The sequence below is a fragment of the Pseudopipra pipra genome, chromosome 3 (assembly GCF_036250125.1).
Source record: "Pseudopipra pipra isolate bDixPip1 chromosome 3, bDixPip1.hap1, whole genome shotgun sequence".
In the NCBI taxonomy this organism is placed as follows: domain Eukaryota; kingdom Metazoa; phylum Chordata; class Aves; order Passeriformes; family Pipridae; genus Pseudopipra; species Pseudopipra pipra.
In genome coordinates, this window is record NC_087551.1 from 57,277,262 (window position 1) to 57,298,252 (window position 20,991).

General features: G+C 40.5%; 1 protein-coding gene across 3 annotated transcripts; it reads right to left on the reverse strand.

Annotated features, from left to right (window-relative positions):
* Window positions 1–4,864: 4,864 nt before the first annotated feature.
* On the reverse strand, window positions 4,865–20,737 carry SMIM28 (small integral membrane protein 28). Of its 3 annotated transcripts, none has more exons than XM_064649362.1 (3): window positions 16,862–20,737; window positions 15,206–16,665; window positions 4,865–8,636 (listed from the first exon to the last, which is right to left on the reverse strand). In XM_064649362.1, exons 2-3 carry the CDS (start codon window positions 15,314–15,316, stop codon window positions 8,238–8,240), a joined length of 510 nt encoding a protein of 169 aa, XP_064505432.1. In that variant the 5' UTR covers window positions 15,317–16,665; window positions 16,862–20,737; the 3' UTR covers window positions 4,865–8,237. The 3 variants fall into 3 exon arrangements, with proteins under 3 accessions (XP_064505432.1, XP_064505433.1, XP_064505431.1); XM_064649363.1 differs by having other exon boundaries at window positions 15,206–15,445; window positions 16,428–20,737; XM_064649361.1 differs by having other exon boundaries at window positions 15,206–20,737.
* Between the last annotated feature and the right edge of the window lie 254 nt (window positions 20,738–20,991).

Sequence of the window (20,991 nt, forward strand, 5' to 3'; positions counted from 1 at the left end):
GGACTTTTCCTTCTTTAGATAAGCCAGATCTCATGTCATCTGTTAATTCTCTAGACTGCCTTAGCAGTATTCTTTAACAGGTATTTCCTTATCCTGCTTGAGGCTTGCTAGCATCAAGAGTCTTTCTTTGCAATACTGGTATGTCTTGAAAGGCCTGCTGAGAATAATAAATATGAAAGGAATCTAAGCTGGATTGTCCATTATGCCCTAGTCTGTAGACCATGAATTTCCCAAAGTTCATCTGGTTGGGAAAATGCCATCAGGGACAGCAACTCCTGCTTCTGTGCCAGTCCATGTGCATACCTGACAGCATAAGGGTCTCCAGCCTTGGTGGTTCTTATAGACAGATGAAATCTTTTAGTTTGCTAGACTGTGGATTCAGAGGAGCATTTCCTGCAGATAATCTCACCTTTTCTAATGTGATCTGCCAACCCTTTGACATGCCTCTTGGCATGTCTGCTTTCCTTAATCCCAACCCCATATGCCACCTGTCGATGCTCCAACAGAACTCCAGAAACTGACACTGACCTCCAAGCTCTCACTCACTGTCCCATTTCACACCCAGCTCCCACAGACCAGAAGCTCAGCTCTGTGTCCTCAGCCACCCCACCCCACTGCACCCATGAAAGGACTGCAGACAGCTACCAATAGCGGTGGCACCACTCCAGCAGTAACAGCCCAGATGGACACTCACAGTGTGTGCTTAAATGCACTGTGGGATCTGTCTCTGCCCTCAGCACCCAACATCAAGTTGTGTTTTGTGCCCACAGTGTGGGAATCTCTCCATGGTCTGTTTAGGTTTCCTAAAGGCTTGTGAAGAGAGGTGGTCTGAGGAAAGAAGAGAACGAGTACTGAACATCTTTTCAATGAACAAACTGGTAAGATAAATGGCTGCACATCTTGATTTGCATTTCTTAAGAACTTGATGTCCCAGGAGATGCTACCTGAAAATGTAGAATTCCATCAAAGAGGGCCTAATTTTGAACACTGAAAATAAATCTTAAGTTTTTCCTGATAGTCTTCAATTGCGCTTTTTAGCAGTCTGTAACTCTGAGAAGATACTGGAATGTGAATTTCAGTTTGTTTCCTTCACATTTGTAAAGTATTGAAGTTTTTTCCTCTCCTCCTGAGCTCCTGTTGGCACAATGGTTTTTTTGTGATATATGAACGAGCAATGTGGGATAATAGCGGAAGACTGGCAAGGAGGATTATAAACACACTCAAGTGACTTGCAGCTGGGGTGTAGAAAAACACATATATCATACTAATTGTTGTTTAGCCTTGTGTGTTTGACAAGTAGAACATCTGTGTTTAGATAACAAAGCCTTGTGAAAGACTCAGAGGCACCCTATCAGACATGCTTGAGATTCCTGCTCTGCTTGGGGAAAGATCAAAGCACAGTGGGAAAATATGCCTGTGCAAATCCCTGATAAACAGGCAAAGACAGCAGGTTCAGTAATCCTCTAGGATGGACCAAGCTCCGTGGTGCCTGTGTCCCTGCCTGTGTGCCTCTGCCTGGGTGCTGCTTTGGGAATCCTCCAGTTGGTGAGGTAACGGAAATAAATTTAGTCTTTGCATTTCATCTGTGGTTTTGTGGTTGTTCATGTGTCCCACCTGTGCTGACTCACAGAACTAAGTAGGGAAAATGTGTGATTATAGAAAGTAATATGTAATCTGATGAGATATAATTACATAAATTGTGGCCTTGGTAAAGAAAAAAAAAAAAAAAAGAAACGTGTAAAGGATCTTGCATTAGAATTACCGCAGTGAGTGCCTACGGTAAGAGGGTGATGATTTTTGCTGTATTACAGGCTAATTCAGACCAGGTTTTGTCTCCAGACATTGCATGATTTAGTTGATGAAAATGAAAACTTGAGTTCCCTAATGCAGGAAAGTAGGTACTAGTTTACCAACTTCAGTATTCTTGAGATTTTTTTTGGATTATAGGGACACAAACCATTTGGCAGCACCACAGAAATTAATCCACACGTGGAAAACCCACTCGTTTCTGCTCTTTCTTTAGCAAAGATACCCAATTACAACAGATTAATTTCATCATCTTGATGTTTGAGTGGCATTAAGAGAAGACTGCAAAGGTTGACACAGAGTGGATGTGCACCAGGCTCACTGGCTACTCAGGTAAGTAAAAACAGCTCAGTGGCACATTAGAACTCAAGGAGTTCAGCTAAAGAGCATGGAGTTCAAGAAAGCATCTGTCTCAGTTACTTGTTCAGAGGCTGCATTTGCTCCTTTAATTGTGCAAATAAATCTAATATAACTTCATTGTTCTGCCATAGTTCTGTGGGCAACAAACACCAGTTTTTCTGTACCTTAATGACTTGTTGAATCCTCTGCTGCATGGCACAGTGCATAACATGCTGACTATATTAAGCCTTTCTTCTATGTGGATTTTCTCAGTGTCTTACAAGAGGTGAATAGTACAGACTTCACTGAGCTCACTATTATAATCACTTTCCTTGAAACTTGAGTTTCCACAAAACTGAAAGACACTTTGTATTTTTGAAACTATGTATTTTCATGCAGATTTTACAGAGGCCATAACAGTCTGGAAAAGCCAGTAAGAGCAGAGACTCTGAGACTCCGTGCAACATAATCATATTACATTGGACTATTTTTCTGAGGAAACCTTGCTACCAAGCACATCCTTTTTCCTCAGCTACATAGTAGGCTTCTAGCACTGTGACCAAAGGAGTATGTCTGAAGGATCACTACTGGTCCTGAACGCTGTTTGTTTTGTAGCAAGCCTGTTAGGAATGGGGGCAGCTCTCTGTGGGCCAAGCACTTTATAGACCTGACAAAACGAATGTTCCTGTCCCTAGATGGTCTTTATTTGTCTCAGTTGTTTTCTCCTCACTGAGGACTGGAAAGAGTTAATTTTACTCACAAATGGGCACAATAGAAGTCCACAGCTGCCTGTGGGATTGGAAAAGCTAGGCCAGGTGATAGCAGTCAAGTCATCTTTAAGGAAGTCAAGAGCAGCACTCACTGAAACAAGGCAGACTAACCAAGAAAATTAAATTTTAGCTGCATAATGGTTACTTAAGGGTTCCTTTAAGTCCTGAGAACCCTTTGATTGTACTGCAAAAAACAGGCTGCAGGCAAAATCCTATTATGAGTTAGTTTGGGAGGGAGCTTTGAGAAGCACATTGAAAGAGGTGGTTGCATCTGAAGACATCTGGAATGCTGAACCTTGGTTTCCCATGGTTTATCAGGCACTGTTTGTTACAGGTATTTTTAAATACTTTTAAGTGTGTTGAGTTACATTACAAGATTTATTGCTGCTTTATTGACTGTGACCCAGAACAGAAGTAATTCCTTCTGTTGGAAGGATTCTTGCCTTCATAATATTGTCTCAGGGAAAAGTTTGTTTTTCAGGAAGCTGTATCAAAGCTAAAGAAAAGCTTTGTACAGTATGGAAAACAGCTATTTAAATTCTCTCAAAATGATTGTAATCAAGTAGTTTCAATGTAGGTCAAATGTTGAAATTGCGTTAAACAGTATAAAAATTGTGCTATCGTTTTTTGTTCTTTGGTACAAATTGCACTTAATCTGAAGTTATAACTTTTCAAGTGGTGCAAGCAGTGGAACCAGAGGATGCAAAACTTACAGGCCTTCAAGAGGAAAGTAGAAAGAGCTATGTTACACATATCTTCTGGTGAACAAGGTGTGACTTGAAATCCTTCACTTTTCATTCTTGTCTTAAGCTAACTCCTGTAGGGAGTACTACTACTCGTTAGCTCCTGTGCCCTTGATTGAACCAGCAGCTAAATCAATGGTCTTCTTACTGTCAGATGTATGGAGGCTGTGAATTAAAACTGGACAGCAATAGGTGTCATCTCTGCTAATTACCATTCTCTGCAAGACAGACTCCTCTATGAATCTGCTTCTGAGCTGCTGCAGTTTTGTATTTAGCCAGAATAAGACTGCTGAGTCACCTTCTAATATAGATAAAACCTACATTTGTAAGAGTTATTTGACTACTAGAGCACATACAGTTCATGCTAGTGGAGTTTGTACTGGTAAAAGTAATTATATGTCTGTGTTTGGAGGCTTTGCTGGCATAGGGGCACAAGCAAAATCCTTATAAGCATAGATTAAGCCAAATGTTGTATTTCGGGGGCAGTTCTTTCTTGGCCACTGTGATATTATTGAACTATCATAAAGATATTCTGACTCAATGTCAGAGTTTGCTTAATTTTTTTTATATAAAGTTATTCCATTTCAGTGAGGGATCTAAATTTCTAGACAAGGTATTTGTTACAAACAAGCATCTCTCTGAAGAGAAATTTATACATTGAAGTGCTTATTCTGTCTTTCTTAGGCCAAGGCCAAGAAGTGACTGTCCTGTTTTGAAAAACGTATTTTGTCACTTGCAAGTACAAACCAGTGAATCATGAGTTAGTTTTTAGCTCATCAAAGATTAGGTGCCAGATGCTTGATCTATGCACAAGCATGAATCATTTTTATCCAAGATGTTAGTTTCTGAGCTCCTACTGTGGTTGCAAAGAGGTGTCTCATCTTTCCTTCCTTCAGGTAAAGTGAGACAGACAGGATATTCTACTAGTTTGAAAGTACTGTATTATTACTGGATGTGAAAGTACTGTATTATTACTGGAGATGCGTGCTGAATACTTTCAGTTGATATTTAATAGAACTGTTTTGTATGAATTACCTGTGTTGCTTTCCTTTAAATGTCTTTTGAGCAAATAACTGGCATGTGTACAAGATGTATCTGCATCTTGGTCTACAGAGCAGTGGATCGATGTCAGTAAGAGAGACTGGCAGCTCTCACAAAGAGGAGATGCACAGAGATTGCTCTCTGAGCTTCTGAAACCTCCTTAATGAGGGAGTCCATATTGTTCCATAGTTTCCTACTAAGTATAAACAAGGGGTTCTATTAACATAAATAATCTCATCATGGTTCTCAATATTCTTATAATAGAAAACTGAAATATTGCCCTTCACATTAGGTGAGTTAACAACTTATAAGACTTTATATGTGTAGTAGCAGATATGAGATTTTAGAAAAAAAGAAAAAGAACTTTGTGGTTATAAATTACAACGCCAGTGTTACAGTGATTTCTGGATGCATATGAAATCTCCTAGTATCAAATTTTCAAAGAAACAGCCATCTGATTTCATACAGAATTTGGAAATTATGAACAAAATTTAATTTGATATAGCTTTAGCTATACCAAGAAAGGACTCAGAGAAGACATCCAGTCCATTCCTTGCTCCAGTTAGGAGCCTTCATCACTCTGGACATTGTCTAACTTCTTAATGTGGCCAGAGATGGTGTTGCCAGTGCTTTGCTGCACTTTCAGACTGCACTTCACTTTTAGAAATTTCTTTTCTGACTTAAACTTGTTTCACTTTAAGATCACTAGTACCAGTTCAGATTGGTGCAAGCATGAGGGGTGCTTATTTTGCTTTGTTTGCAATTACCTTTTATGTAATCGGAAACTTAATGTCTCTCCTCAGTCTAAAACCTTCACCTTTGAGATTACTGGAGCTAAGAAAATTAAAGATCTTCCCCTTGCACTTATGGTTGTTGTATGACCAGTCACGAGTTCCTTTCAGGTCATGAGCTCTCCTCTTGGATGCAGAAGGTGCTTGCCCTAAGGACATGACAGCTGCTCCACAAGCAGTAGCACTAACACCAGTAACACTGTGGTTACTGAGATGTGTGTCACCACAGGCTAATATGATCAGAGGTAGCTTCTGGGCAATGGAGATTTAATTTCAGTATGTTTGCAGGAGAAACATTCTCTTTTTGTTTTAGTGGACCTTCTCTTTGTGGTGGGGATTTAAGAGTAGAGGTGCTGATTAGGTTGAAACCCACTAGGGACAATTAACATGCAAGACTAGACAAATCTGTTTTGGAATGAGGTAAGGGATACAAATTCCAGATGGAATAAAAAGCAGTCTACTAGAAAGAGGAATTTAAGTCATGGCAGTGTTTCTGTTAATTTGAAATTGAGCAAGTGTCTGGTTTTAATTGTCTATAGTAATGCAAACAATCAGAAGCTATTTATCTAAAGCAGGATTCGAGAGTTATCCAGTAAATACTGTGTGAAACTCTCTATATGTTTCCAGAGAATAGCAATTCTCAGCTATTTTAGAAGTATATAAGTCTTGGTCACAAGAAAGCAATCAAAAAGTTTTTTTAATTGTAACTAAGGTAACTAGAGAGCCGTTTAGAATGATGAGCCCAGGGGCTGAGTATCAGGCTCTACCCAGGTTAAGGATAAACAAGAATCTGTGCTGAATAACAGTGCAGCTCATTTCAGAACACAGTAGATCTTTTAAGGCAAAATATACTCCATTGGATATGACAGTAGCTTAGTTTTCAAGTGTATCTGTACAACTTTGCTGAAGACAGTGGAATATACAGACACCAGAGGCAGAAGTGATTTATCTTTGAACCTCAAAGCTTTGCACCTTTCCAATTAGTTATGTTGTTTGGGGCCCATATATTTGTCCAGCTTTTCTTGTAGCTGGCAACAACTGTGTGTACCAAATATTAAGAAGGTAAAGAAAATGCAAGGAGACAGTAGAATATAGTACTTTCGAATGCACCAGCAAATACAGGAACTGTTCCCAGATGTGGTCTGAAAAGAAAAATGGTTGATTGAATTTGAATTTTTCCGAAACATCTGCTGCTGCAGTCTGATAAGCAAAATGGAACATTAGAAAAGGAATTATCTCAAATTGTAATTCAAGAAAACAATCCCATTTCTGAATTATAAAAGGCAGATATTTTTTCTTGTTATAAGAGAAATGTATGAGTGGCAACATCAGTTTTGACCTGGACTGTTTGGTTACTGTGACTGTGTCACTGTTGACATAACATGAGCTTTAAGTACCTTGCAGCTTGAAAGCGGCCTTTCTTCTGCTGTACAGCAGTGATTTTTTCTTCCATTATTGTATTGTTGGTTTTGTTGGTTTTTTTAAGGAATGTGGTAAGTTCATAAAGCAGGACTGGCTGATACTGACACCTCCTGACAGTTGCTGAGATCATAGAGTGCAGGTCAGGGCAGCCTTTGGATTTGTTAGTTACACCAAGACTGCACACAGCTGTTACAATAGTTTCTTGCAGGTGTCAGCTATTCCATGACATTACTTTTGTCTGTGGCTTGCCAACATAACTTTGAGGCTGTCAGGATCTGTAGTAGCCACCTTCTGTAACAAGAGCATCTATCAACATGGTGAAAATGCTATCCTCTAAGAAAAATTAAAGATAGTCTATAAGTATGCATGTGCAAACCCTCTGAGCCACTGCCACCAACGCACTAGAATTAGCTTTACTTTGCCTTAGTGATGAAGGGGAAGAGATGATAATGCTGTTTTGAAATACAGACCAGATTTTTTTGGTGCATTTGAATTTATTAATTTTTCTCCAGCTTCTTTACACACTGCACCAAACAAGTCACACAGTTTATTATTTTAGACTTGTAAATTGGAAAAGAAGTCAAGCAAGTAGTCTGGAACATTGGGACCTTGCAGACCTTGGCAGGAAGCTTGCAGCAATAGTGTGAATGTGCTCTTGTATGGAGTCTTCCACACCCAGAACAATCAGATCTTCTCTGATTATTCTCATTGTTCAACTGTGAGAAAAGACAGCCTGTATCCACAGTGCACATTAGAACCTTTGGAGACAGTTGCTGGAAATTTTGTATATATTATATATTTATTTGCTTTCCTGAGAGTTGAGATCATTCCAGAGCACTGCAGAATGATGTGATGTTAACACACACAGATGGAGTGACTAAGCTTGTCAAAGACTCGATTGAAAATAAACACATAGAAAAAACCTCCAAACTGAAATAGGCATGTGCTAAAAGCCCTTTTTGTGACAAGTGAATCTATAACGTTATTGAAATTTCTTTGTAGGTGATGGATGGCAGAGGAACAGCTTCTCAACTTTCCTTAAGTTTAATCCTTTCATGACATGTTTGTTAACTGGAATACCCATGCTGCCAGCCTGGGTCAGATTTGGTGCTCTACCATGTGTACACTTGCCACAAATGGAAGGTAGAGAGTCCTAGGACGAGGTGAAGAGACTCATTCCCTGTTACTTCAAGTTTCTTCCTGCATAAATTCATTGGTTTGGTGCCTCATTTGGAATCTTTTCACAGATTTTAAAGGCCATAGCAGTTCTACCCTTGTGCCTCGAGGGGGTTGCATGCTTCAGCTAAGGTGCTTCCATAGAAAGTTTATTTGGCGCTGCTGGTCTGCAGTGTGCTCTCTTCATAAGGAGGCACTGGGTCTGGAGAGAGCTCAATGTGAGCCTCTTCCATGGAAGTCTTCATGGTGGCCTCCTCATACGATGGAGGTAAACACACAGAGAGGAATGTGGCATCAGGGACCAGTGTGGAGTAGTGGAAACTCTGTTCACTGTTCCAGGGCAGTGCAGAAAGGAAATTGGACACATCATGTTCAGGCAGGGCCTCAGGAAGGTCGATGCTGAAGATCTGCCCCTGCTGAGTGGGGCGCTGGCAACGGCGGTACAGGAAGAGCAGCAGGAATGCCAGGAAGAGCATCATGGTGGCAGGCAATATGATGCACAGAAATGGTTCTATGTCGTCTTTGGTTGAACTTGTCTGTTGTCTGCTCTGTAATCAAAGCAAATAGGTAGTGTGTTGGATTCCTGGAGACCTCTTAATGAGAAAGCAAAAATGTTTTCTGTCCATCTCCCCCTTTATGCTCTAGCAGTCGCTTTTCCAAATTTCTTTCTGTCTGCATTAATGTCAATCAAATGATATGTTTTTCAGACTCCTGAATTGCCAAACTCTATTTGCTGGCTCATTAAAGCAAATCACAACTAGAGACAAAAGAAACAGAAAAGTTGGAAAGACTATTGCGTTTCTAGGAAACCCTGTATCCAATGGGGAAAAAACCCAACAACCTGGAAGTGTATGTAATTTTGTTTGACACTGACATTTTATTGCTCTTGGATTATAGAGGGACCAGTCCACTTTGTGGGAGATTAGTCAAACTTAAAATTTGTGAGAACAGTGAATTGCAGATGATCCAGGTGAAGCACCATCTAGTGTCGTTTCTTTGTATTTGAAAAACTGTTTAAAGAACAAATGTTATGACAACTAGCCCATTCAAACAGGGCCCATTGCCTACAATACCTATTCTTTGGGTTGTTCTAATCTTACAGGCCAGACCCTGACGTGGTGTGTTAGTACAGCCTGGACTGGGGCTCTTTCTTGAGCTTGTTCTGCCAGCTTTCCAAGAATCATTTTTCCCTGATTGAAACTGTGGGAAAAGAACTTCTTGTGTAAGAGTAATAACAGTTGTGACTGTTAGCTGTCAACTTTTATTTTCTGACCTGTAGCACAAAAGACCTCTGTCTCACAGCTTTTAAATTGTTCTGTAATGTTAACTGGAGTCATTAGCTACTAAAAAATACCCCAACAAACAAAACCAACAAAGCCATTTGTGCTCTTCTGTTGTATTAGCTTTAGTTTTAAAATTTAATGTATCTTTTTTTCAGTATGACTCTATCCTGCTCTAGCTTCTAGTAAGTGGATCTCATTCAGAGTCCAGTCTAGAGAGGTAAGAAAACCCAAACCCTATAATGCTATTTATTATCAACTCATTCCCTTAGTAAGTTCCTGACGAATGCTCTCAGATGGCTTTTTCACGTTTGTATGGTGAGACTTAACAGGTCCATAGATCAGATTTCATTTATTTTGAATGAAAGTGCCTATTCAAGCTAGGAGAAATTGAGTGGTTCTTTCCTCAAAGCATTTGGAAGCAGGGATGCAAACTGGCTGTTTGCAGCAATGGCTTTGTGAAAAGGGCCAGTAACCCCAGTGCTCCCTTCTTAGTCTACAAAAACTTTCTGTGCTTATTCTTCCAAGAATTATAGTAATTCTTCCAGCTACAAAATCACACTGTAACCTCCATTCAACTGATTATCTACCAGGTATTTGTAACCTTTCTGCTTTGTTGTCCTATTATGAAATTCTACCTAAGAAAACCAAAGTAAATCGGTTTTGACTTCTAAAAAATAGCATAGGGGAGATTTCTGCCTTTTTTTTCCCCCTAAGGTATTGTGGGTCTGAAGCCAAATCCATTAAAGTAATTTAAAAATATATTGAAACTTTTGTGGGTAAGCCATTAAACTTTTTTTTTCCCCAGCTGTCTTTTTCCCCAAAAATGCATACTAAAGAACTCTTTTATATTTACTGATCATTTTTTATTAAAGAGCTTCTGGCAGTACAAGCTGTTGTCTTACCTGACTATTAAATGGGCTACAGGAAAGAGCAGAGTTGGAAGAAACTGTTCCCACTGTTCTTCTAATCCAGTCATTAAATAATCTTTTAAAAATGAGGGGATTTTTTTTTTTTTAAGTTCATTAATGCTTTTTTAGTGGGTCTTACGAGGGGCATAAAACACTTCCTGGGAAAATGAAAAGAAGTATTCAGTATTGTATTTGTGCATTGCTTATTCAGAGACTCACCCATACTGATGTGTTACCGATACTCTTACAGTAAATATTTCGAAGAGCTGAGCTTATATTGGACAGCATTATTCACAATCAGTGAAGAGCATATTTTTGAGATCCAAGTCTAAGTTTGGGGTTTAATTTGTAGGGAGCAGGCTTTCAGCCAGGTTAAGTGCTGTTCGTAGGATCTATGAGTTGTACAGTAATCTGGTGGTTTGTGAGGACAGAGATTTGAGAGAGTGAGGTTGCCAGCTTTTTCTACATGAGATTAGTAAAAGGTATATAAAGCCCTGATTATCCTTTAAACTTGGTGCAGCTTCCCTATAAATTTCACTGAAAGGATATTTGTTTGTTAAATAGTGGTCAAGGACGGCGTATCCTTCATGTGCTGGTGGAAGCACAGACTACTGTTATGGTTGCCTGATACATCCCGTTATAAGACGTGGCCTCTTACAAACACTGGATTTCAGAGAGTCCTCTGTATGGCAGGGAGACACGGGAAGGATTGGTGGGTTGGATGTGGATTTGAAGCACAGGATGAGAATTGATGTTTCTGAAGTGAGGAGCTGTGAACTCATCAGGGATGGACAGAGTGGAGAAGGGTACAGATCAATTGTGCAGCAGTGTGGAAGGAGAGCCTTAGCTTGTGAGAACAAGATATAAAACTGTGGGGAGGAAAGCCAAAAGGGAACCAAGACTGAGGGCAGTAAGACTGAATAGGACTGAGAGTAGAAATCTGAGGAACAACACTCTCGCTGCAGCAGTCCCATTCTTTTCAAATAAGAAGGAAAAAGGAAAGGGCTAGTGAAAAACTATGAGGCAGGAGAAGGAAGGAAAAGGTTAAGCTTGATAGAAGGAATTAACAAATAGTCTTGGGTCTCAGGGAAATACATTGCTCCAAAGCCTTAACTGGAAACCAGTGGTCTTGGGCCTTGTATACCCATCAAGGGAAATGTGTAAAATATGTTATTGTTGGAGGGGAAAGTTTGCATCTAATGGTAAAAAAATGGAAGAAGTGAAACTATTTGTAGTATAAGCTAGCTCAGATGACCACAGTCTGTGAAGTAGGTACAAAAGGACAGCTTGGGATGTCAGTGGGTTACTGGCCTAAAAGCCCTCCAAGAGTAACGTATAGCATTGTTTCTAAAGTTGCAAAATCAGGCTCTCAAGGTTGAATAAATGCCAGCATTTTGGAAATCTATGATTCCTTAATTTGTTCTGCAATGCATATAATTTTTAATTACATTATTGTGTACAAAGTGCCTACTCAGGTTTGTGATAGATTGCTTAGGGAAGAAGACCACAATACCTCAGGGTACTGTGTTGCAGGATGTGTAGGGTATGTAGTGACTGAGTCAGAAGAGTGGGGGAATTGAGAGGACTGCCTGCTAGTGTGGGATAGTGAATGCTGTCCTGGGGAGCAGGAGTATTCCTGCCTCTGTTACTGAATGGTCTAGGGGAGGGGCAAGACAGTTCAGCAGAGGTGTTTGTTGTGGGTTATTTGTTGGTTATACCTCACTTAAAGTGCCTGGGTTAAGATCCCTGGGTCTGGTCTGCAGAAATTCTGCATCTGTGTTGCTGCATCTGAAGGTGAAAGAGCAATGCCCTGAACCTGCAAGTACTTTGTTGCACTGAGGGATCTGGGCAAAAATTACATAGGTTATTATGAAACAGTTCATATCCTCTTGTACTCCCTGAAATGGTCAGATGGTTGGACTAGATTTTCATTGCAGGTCCCTTCCAACTGAATTACTCCTGTTTTATCCTAATCTATTCAAAATAACTACTGAATAGATAGCAACCAGGCACTTGTGTAATGTATGCAAAAGGAGACATAATAAATTTGGTTTTTTGAAGAAGATGCAGTAAATAAGACCCTGTGCTGTATGCTGGGGGGGGGGGGGGAAACAGCACACTAAATGGCTATAATGAAGCGAATACCACGTCCTGTATAGTTGTGAAAGGACATTAAGTGTGTTTTACTACAATCTGCAAAATAGTAGCATGTGAGGCAGGTAGGATTAAGTATTGGGCAATATGTTTTTTTCTGTATGCTGACAGATGACAGCAAGGACCAGTTTTCCTCAGTCTGTGTTTCAAAGGGTTCATAGTTTTTTAAACACAGATAGTGTTAAGCCTTTCCTATCTGGGTTAAATAATTTGTAGGCTACATAGTGTATTATTTGAATTGAAATAGTTTTATATAAGTTAATGCTGCCCTACAGATGCAGAGAACATGAACAGGGAGTTATATATCCATTTTGATACTGTCTCCTGCCAAGCATTTTACATGGACTGCTTTTAGTTTGAGATGTAGTTCAAAAAGCTGATGAACTTCTTGTAGGTAAATCCATATATATTATCAAATGTATTGCGATACAATTGATCAGTATTAGTTCCTGTTTTTCTGTCATGGTTTTGTGCCCATTTCTGCAATGACTGACTAAGGGGCTAGTGAAGAATGTTGTGCAGATCTTGACATAAAGGCTTGGAAAATCTTATGGGCATTAAAAAAAAATTACATCAAAAATAAAAATAATTTTAATACAATGAGTCAAAGGTCACTTAATAAAAAATAAATAATTACTTAGAAATTACAAATATAACTAAAGTTCTAAACTGAACTAAAACTAACCTCTAAAACTAGAAAAGTAAGCGCTGTGTATAGGTAACAGGAATAGCTGCCAGAACTGGAAAATAAAATGCTCTAAAAATCAATCTGAATCTTCATGAGTTGAAGTGAAAGTAAACCAACTGCAGAACATATATGAAGTAAAATCCTTTACTGTTTAACCCCTGAAAGTTTCCAAACCAGGCATATGAAGTGACTGAGGGCATTACTAGGCAGTGTTTTCCTGACTGGTTTGGTTGGATGCTGCTTCACTGGACATCAGTGTGCTCTGCTTGTGTCATCACAAGCAGCTATTGTCAGGTTTGTAATTGACAAAAGTAAGGATCTGACTTCCACCATGAAATAAGTTACAGACACATAAATATAGGGAAAATATCCTTTATAAATTAGAGAAAGGCAGAAAAGGGCTTCGGAGTAAAAGCGATCATGTTTCTAAAAAGTTATGTTTTCCGAGAACTGATTCTTAGAATAGTTTGGTCATTGTAGGCTCATGTTTATTCTCTTCCTTTCATTATATATTTGTAGGAATTGAAGCAGAGGGTCAGTTTTCCCAAACACTGAGCACAGACTAAAGTAGTAAAGCCTTTCATTAGTAATCTGTCTGCCTATGTTTTTTTAACATGCTGAGCATGTACAGTTGCCAGCTTACAGATTATGTGACCCATATCAGCTAAGATGAGCTTTTACTCGTGCCTGTTGATAAAGGAATAAAATGCAGAGTGGAGCTGAGTTGTGTGGTATATCCATGATGAGTAATGGAATGGGTTTGGAGCTGAACCATGTGTCTAGACAAAAGAGGGATACTACCTGGCTTGGGAGAGAATGACCTAATAAGGCCAAACATGAGTTTAAAGAAAGCTTTGGTGTAAGGATAGAAAAGTAAAAGTTTATTCGCTTACTGAAATTCCCACTGAAGTGATTGATGCTAAGATTTATTATATTGTTAATGATTTGCTAGAATACTTAGAACTCTAATAAAATTACTTTTATTTAAATAGCCCATATTTATACTTATATCTTTTCAAGTTGAATCATGAAACCAATACTTCTGAAATGTTTAAGTGGATTTGGAACAAAGTCTGAAGTCATTAGGCTGTGGTCCCCCCATAGGTGCTTTTCCAAGCTCCATCCTGCTTTTTAAAGCTGACTCATTATTGCTTGTAAAAAGCAAAACCATAAATCTGACAAATAGAAAAACATTTTGATGTGGTTTTGTATACATTAATAATGACACATAATTTAAAAGTGAGCCTGGATTTACACTGAATTTTCAAATACTTGTTGAAATGTGACTCTGGTGATGCTCTTTGTTTCCCAGTGTCAGATTAAACCAGTCTTGAGGTGTGAAGACATTGCCATTGCTACTCTAACTCTGGCAATCTTACTGGTGAGATAGATTTTGTTAAAATTGCAGTTATTAAGGACTACTTTTTCTCCTGTTTTGACACCCACACACACTCCTATCCCCTTTTGTTTTGCAACAGTACATTAGTCTGGCCAGTTCATTTGCTAATGCTACTTGACTCGGACATTTACTGGGGATGTACGTGCACCTTAAATTATTATTTTTGATCAGAGAAACCCTCTCACTGTATGCCAGACAAAGCCAGAAAGACAGGCTGTGTTTTCATCTCTGGGGGCTACTTCCCTCCCCCCACTCGCCTGCATGTGATCCTCTCTCACAGAAGTAATCAGCGCACAGCTTAGGGAACAAGAGTTCATTGCTGCCTGCTACTGACTCGCAACATCTGCAGAAAGGCTTCACAGGACCAGATCCAAAGCATAAACATGCATTTAAGAGAAAGGAAATCAAGGAACAGCAAAATTCATTATGCTTAAAAGAAGTAATTAAACTTCCTTACCTGCCACTCCAAGAGAATTTTTCCATCTAATGTTTTTCTTTTCCCACAAATGTGTTTAAAACAACAGCAATAAATAAATGCTCTGACTCGGTGTAATTGAGCAGTACTGCTTTGACACATCCCAATACCCAGCTTTTTACTCTGCACTATACATGAGGCATTATATGGACATACACACACATGCTAAGTCAAAGGACATGTCACAGAGATGAGCAGGAGGGTACAGACCTGAAGCTCTGTTTCCAGAAGTGGCCCACCAGGTTCACTGTTTAGCCAGTCATAGTTTCCCCTGTCAGCGTGTCCAAATTTTTTCAAGCTGCTGCCCAAGAGCCACCTCATGCTTTCATTAACCTGGTCTTCTGTCTTCGTGCCTCCACCTTGCTCCACTGCTTGCAACTGCGTCCCCGCCTCCCAGCCTCGACCCAGCCGGGCTGCTCTCAGCTAATGATCCCTCTTAAATGATATCCCCTTTATAGTGGAAAAGACAAAAAGAAGTTACACACCCCCTCGTCGTCAGGAAGCCAAGCAAATAGATCTCAGAGCCTCTCTCCACTTCCAGCTCAATCTCTCTGGATTTGCTTCGGTGGCCTACATTACCAGCAAAGCTGGCATCAGGTATCTGGGAGCTGGGACTGATAGCGCTCTGATTGGAGCACTCCCTGCATTAGGATTATTAAAAGGGGAATTTGCATGTGAATCTGAGCCCACATGGTCATGACTCTGTGTGGATAAATAATGCTCTATATTTAGTTGTCTAATAAACACTTTTTTCCAAAAAAAATAAAATAAATAAAACCTGTGCTTCTATGCTGAGAGAGAAAGGGTAACTGAGGTTCCCCCCTCAGTTGCACAGCAGAAGGAGGAACCACAATCCAGACAGATTTTTCCTCCCTGTTGCTGAAATATACTGTAAAGAGTGAGAGTGGTTTCTGAGTAGAGAGACAAGGACACAGGGCTAAATGCTGTACTGAATTATTTAGGAGTGTTAGGATATAGATGTTAATGACAAATCCAGAGAGAGAGCTCTTCCAGGAAAGCTTTGGTCATTGTTACAGTGTATGATTTCTTTCGGTAATAATGAGTTTTCAGTTCAGTTAAATCAGGACTCGTTTACAGCTTTCTAGGATACTAGTTGTTAAATGGCAATTGTTTCCCAGTGAGGAGTCTTTGAACTCTTTATGCAGAAAAAAGCAACACAAACTCATTTCACTGGTGTATGGTAACTTCTGAGGGGATGAATATTTAACCTGAGTTGCAAGTTAAATCAGGGTTTAACTCTTACTGAAAAGTTGGAGGTGTCTTTTTCTGCCTTGTATGGGCAGAGATAGAGAGGCTGTTAGTAACATCCTTTTCAACTATGGTGCATTTTACATGGTTTCTCAAAGCTAACCTGTTTGAGCAAAAGTTGTGTTCGGGACTGATGGTACAAATTTGGGGTTAGAATCTTCACCTCTTATTTCTTGCTTGAACTCTTTTTCATCAACTCTTCCTTTAGCTCATGGCTCCCAGAAAATTGCAGGCCTATTTGGTAGCAGCAGGCTCTATTCCTCCCACTCCAACAATGGCAATCCGTAGGCCGGTGCTTGCTGTTTCTGACGAGAGGACTGTGGAAGAAGCAGTTCCAAGGCTGGCTGTGATCCCTGTGTCTGCAGTGTGCAGGAGGGATTTACCCTGCATGTGAACCATGGCTGTGGGAGAGAGAGGTGATTGGTTGATAAATCTATCCAGTTTTGTTACCGATGTTGCCAGCTGAGCGGTGGATAGGGAGCAACAACGTTGGATGAAGGGCTGGTCTTGGTACTGAAGCAGCTGCATTGTTTGTTGGAAACCAACTCCCACTCTTGCTTGTGCTGAGAAAGTCTTGTGTAAAGCTAAAAAGCTCACCTCAGAAAAGCCTTGTGAGAAGACTCCTCCTTTCCGCAATGCCTCGCTTCTCATCTTGGAGAGCACTTTCAGAGCTGATGAATGTTTCACCCGCAACCAGGTCCAGGGGAGTTACGCTGTGAACTACGATGTCCACTGAGAAGCCGGGTCCTAAATGTGGTTTAACAAGTCACACCAAGGTAGTGAAATACTTCTGACTTGATGTCTCAACACCTTGCATGGAAGCAAGAATGATGACCATCTTTCCCAAACTGGTGTTAAGAAAACAAATTCCTTAAGGAGTCTTGTGAGTGTGTAGCTTAAATCTATAATCTTAGGTGCAAGCAGGAAAAATTCATATACTATCTTAATTAGGGTCTTAATGCAGCCCCTAAGATTATTAATGCTAATTTTAGAAGCTCGCTATAAATTTGCTTTGGGACTGTGCATGAATAATGAGGAGAAGCAAAAAGTTACATCTTCTTAAAGTGTAAACACCCTGTTTGGCACCCTTGGATTCTAGTTAGATGGATTTTAGCAAAAAAAAAAATAAAATGAAATGTGCACTTCTTAGACTCACTGACCTGATTTGCAAAGTGCTACTTTGGATTCTTGACCTCTTGAAAATGTTTAAGAAAGATTTAATTTTGTAGACCTGAGGCCAAATGGGAATTTGGGGAAATGCAGTGGCCTTTGTCATGCAGGTAATTAGAATATAAAATAATGATTGTCTCTCTGGCTTTCTATATCATCAGTGGACCCAGCAGCAAGATTACTGAGAGTAATGGGATTCCGTGTTTTTACTGCCAGTGGTCGGATGCCCATTTGACACACTACCTTTGTAGAGCAGATCTGCTCTTGTGTAGAACTGAAACAGTACCACCTGAGACTGGGTTTGTGATGGCAAATTTGTTGCAGATTTCTACCAACCCTATGGGGCACACATGACACTTGCTTTTCCTTCTCACAAGGCACTCATAAATACCATTTCAACTGGGGCATGCTGTAATGTGAAAGCTGTGGGGAGGAGGTTCATCCTTGATTCCAAGCCTCATGACCAGATGTCAGGCTTGTCACTTGGAAGCGTGGGTCAGGTTGACCTTTGGAGATCATCAGATCTTGACATGTACAAAATGTCCTCCCCTCTCTTGGCACTGGTTTTGTTCTTTGAAATAGTTTAATTTAGCAGTTGCACTGTCAAATAATCTGGAGAAAATAGCCGACATGGAATAGTACTACCTAATTGGTTAAAGTTTGGTAAAGGTTTGTGAAACAATGACAATGTTTTTTAACTGAGGCAGTGTTCCTAGTATCACTTCCAATGTCCTAGCAGGGGAGCAGGGAGAGACTTTCTGAGGAAGCCACTGCAGAAAATAGGCACCTCCACTGTTCTCAGTTTCAAGCTCAAAGTGTTTGTCCTAAATAATTCATCACTCTGATTTGCTGAGATGTTCAAGGCTAGCAGTGCAAGTCTAGGCTGTATTGCCACTAATATTGGTAGGGAATAGAATATCCACAGTGCCCTAGATACCTTTCCTTTGCTGCTTTCCACAGGTGCTGGTGAAACTTCCCTCCTTGAATGACTGCAGTGCTGAGAGAGGGTAGTAGGGCTAACTGAATAATGCAAAACTAGAATTTCAGTGGGTGAGGTGTTACCACTGTAAACTGTCCAGTGTTGTCAGGTGTAGATTCATTGGATGAAATGGAGGAAGATGACGACTTTTGCCTAAAACCAGGTGGTAGGTGTGTCTATGTCCTTCAGGCAGGAATGGTGTGGTCTTCTGTCCATTACTTTTATTTGGGTAACTAAGCAATTCTCTTTTGTTCTTTTTTGATAAATTTGTCATGATATTGAAATTTTGGCTTTACTTTTTTTGTTAATTATCAATATATTGTTTTTTTTCAAAAACAAAGCACCTTCTGAAGTGCAATCTCATCTCCCCACCAAACTAAAACCACTGTCTCTTCAAAGGATAGATACAAGTTGGCATAGTCCTGCTGAGAAACAGTGTTCTGGAGATCAGTGTTTGCAGACAAGGTGCACATACTCACGGCCTGTGGAAATCAGAAACAGGAAGACTCCACTACAAAATATGTGCATGCTGATGCTACCTTGGTGTAGGAGCAGCAGTGACCATGGAAGCAGGAGGAGGTACTGCTGAGTTATTGATCCCAAATCCTCATGCTGCAGATGGGTAGCTGAAAGCAAAACCTTTAGAGACAGTGCAAGGGACAGAGCTCAGGTTGCTGCAAGAGCAGGGTTGCCTCCTGCAAATATCCCTTAAAGTCCTGTAATTGTAATAACACTTGAAAAGCCATAGCAGAGTGCTGGTGGCTGGGCAGCATCTATCTGATGATACTGTCTGGAGCTATGGAGTTATATTATTTATTTTTTTTTGTAATTTCTGTCAATCTAGGTTTGTTCCCCTTCATTTACAGTTGGTCATCCTTACCCTGAATACTTGTTTTCTCTCATTTAAGAGAAAAATCTGCTACTCTATTTAAGAGTCCGTGTCTGCCAGTATGCACTGTATGGAATTTTGTTCCTATTTAGCCAAACTATAGAAATTCTTTGTTTGTTAGGGAGGGTGAGAGAGCTGGTGTTGTGGTTGGGGTTTTGGTGATTTGAGTTTTTTTCAGCTCATGTTGCCTTGTACTACTACTTAGCCATCTTATTCGTACTTTGTAAACCTGTCAGGATGCTGGGACAGCAAATAACCTGCTGTGTAAGAGCACTGTCCAAAAGTGAGCAGTTATCTTTCAACTCAGACAGCACCTGGTGGAGAGGGTCAGGTACTCAGTGGGATCGGCTGCTCCCCCTGAACTGTGTTGCAGGAGCTGAAATGCCTGATGTGAGGGCTTCCCCAGCATTGGGAGCCCAGTGTGTCCTGCAGCTGCTGCCTGGCTAACAGAGCCTGTCCCACCAATGCTGGCAGCTGAAATCCGCAATGTCTCTTTGGGCCTGGGTGTGCAGTGATCTCTGTCAGCGTGCCTCTGAAGGGCATTTTCTCTCTAGGAGACCATAGTGAGGACAAAGGCCAGAAAACATAAATTTTTTTAAAGTGGAAGGGGACTAATCTTGAAAAGCATGACACATTTTTCATCACTGTCCTAAACCCTGTGTGTGCTTGTGTATTATTAAAGTGTTAGGGAATTGATCTCAGCGTTAGTTTGTGTTTTGGGGAAATGGAAGTTGGTTTGTGGATGGATTGTGGGTTTTCTTTTGAGGGAAGTAGGAATTAAACGTTTGGATATGCTTTTTACTTTCAGGCTGAGATATGCTCATTTTATTTATTTGATCTTCCTGATGCTGTGAGACTCTCTCTTCTTTATGCAAATGTTTTGGGCTGTGAAAGTTGTGCTTCCATCCGCGGCACTGACCGTGTGCTATCAGAGTCAGTCAAAATTTTGTCATTGACAAAGGGGCAGATGTTAAGCTCTATATTTTGTCTTACCTGCTATAGCTAAATGGGCTGTGGGCCGGTTTCCCACTGTGTTATATTACTTCTGTTCAATGTAAACAAAATCAAATGAAAGGCTTTTTCTCCCCCCCTGTTTTAGTAAAGCTTAACTAAAAATGCGTTTATGTGGCATAAGGAATACACTGTGAAGATGGCTATGGCAGCTCAATTACCCTGGTATCTGAATTCCAGTTGCTTGAACATATATGCAGGCTAATGGTGTGAGGTTCAACAAGGCCAAGTGCTGGGTCCTGCATTTTGGCCACAAAACTGCAGGCAGTACTATAAGCTGGGGACAGAGTGGCTGGAAAGCATCCAGGCAGAAAGGGACCTCGGGGTTCTGATTGACAGGAAGCTGAACATGAGCCAGCAGTGTGCCCAGGTGGCCAAGAAGGCCAATGGCATCCTGGCCTGCATCAGGAACAGTGTGGCCAACAGGTCCAGGGAAGTGATTCTTCTTCTGTACTCAGCGCTGGTCCGGCCACACCTGGAGTACTGTGTCCAGTTCTGGGCCCCTCAGTTCAGGAAGGATATTGAGGTGCTGGAGCAGGCCCGAAAAAGGGCAATGAGAGTGATGAAGGGACTGGAGCACAAGTCCAGTGCTGAGGAAGCTGGGGTTGTTTAGCCTGGAGAACAGGAGGCTCAGAGGAGATCTCATCACTCTCTACAACTACCTGAAAGAAGGTTGTA

Bases quoted from the DNA above. Each gene is read 5' to 3' on its own strand.
- SMIM28 (XM_064649362.1), bottom strand. From the start codon at position 15,316: ATGAGGTGGCTCTTGGGCAGCAGCTTGAAAAAATTTGGACACGCTGAC. The intron at 8,637-15,205 runs GTCTGTACCCTC...CTTTGATTACAG, and splicing joins TTCTGGAAACAGAGCTTCAG to AGCAGACAACAGACAAGTTC.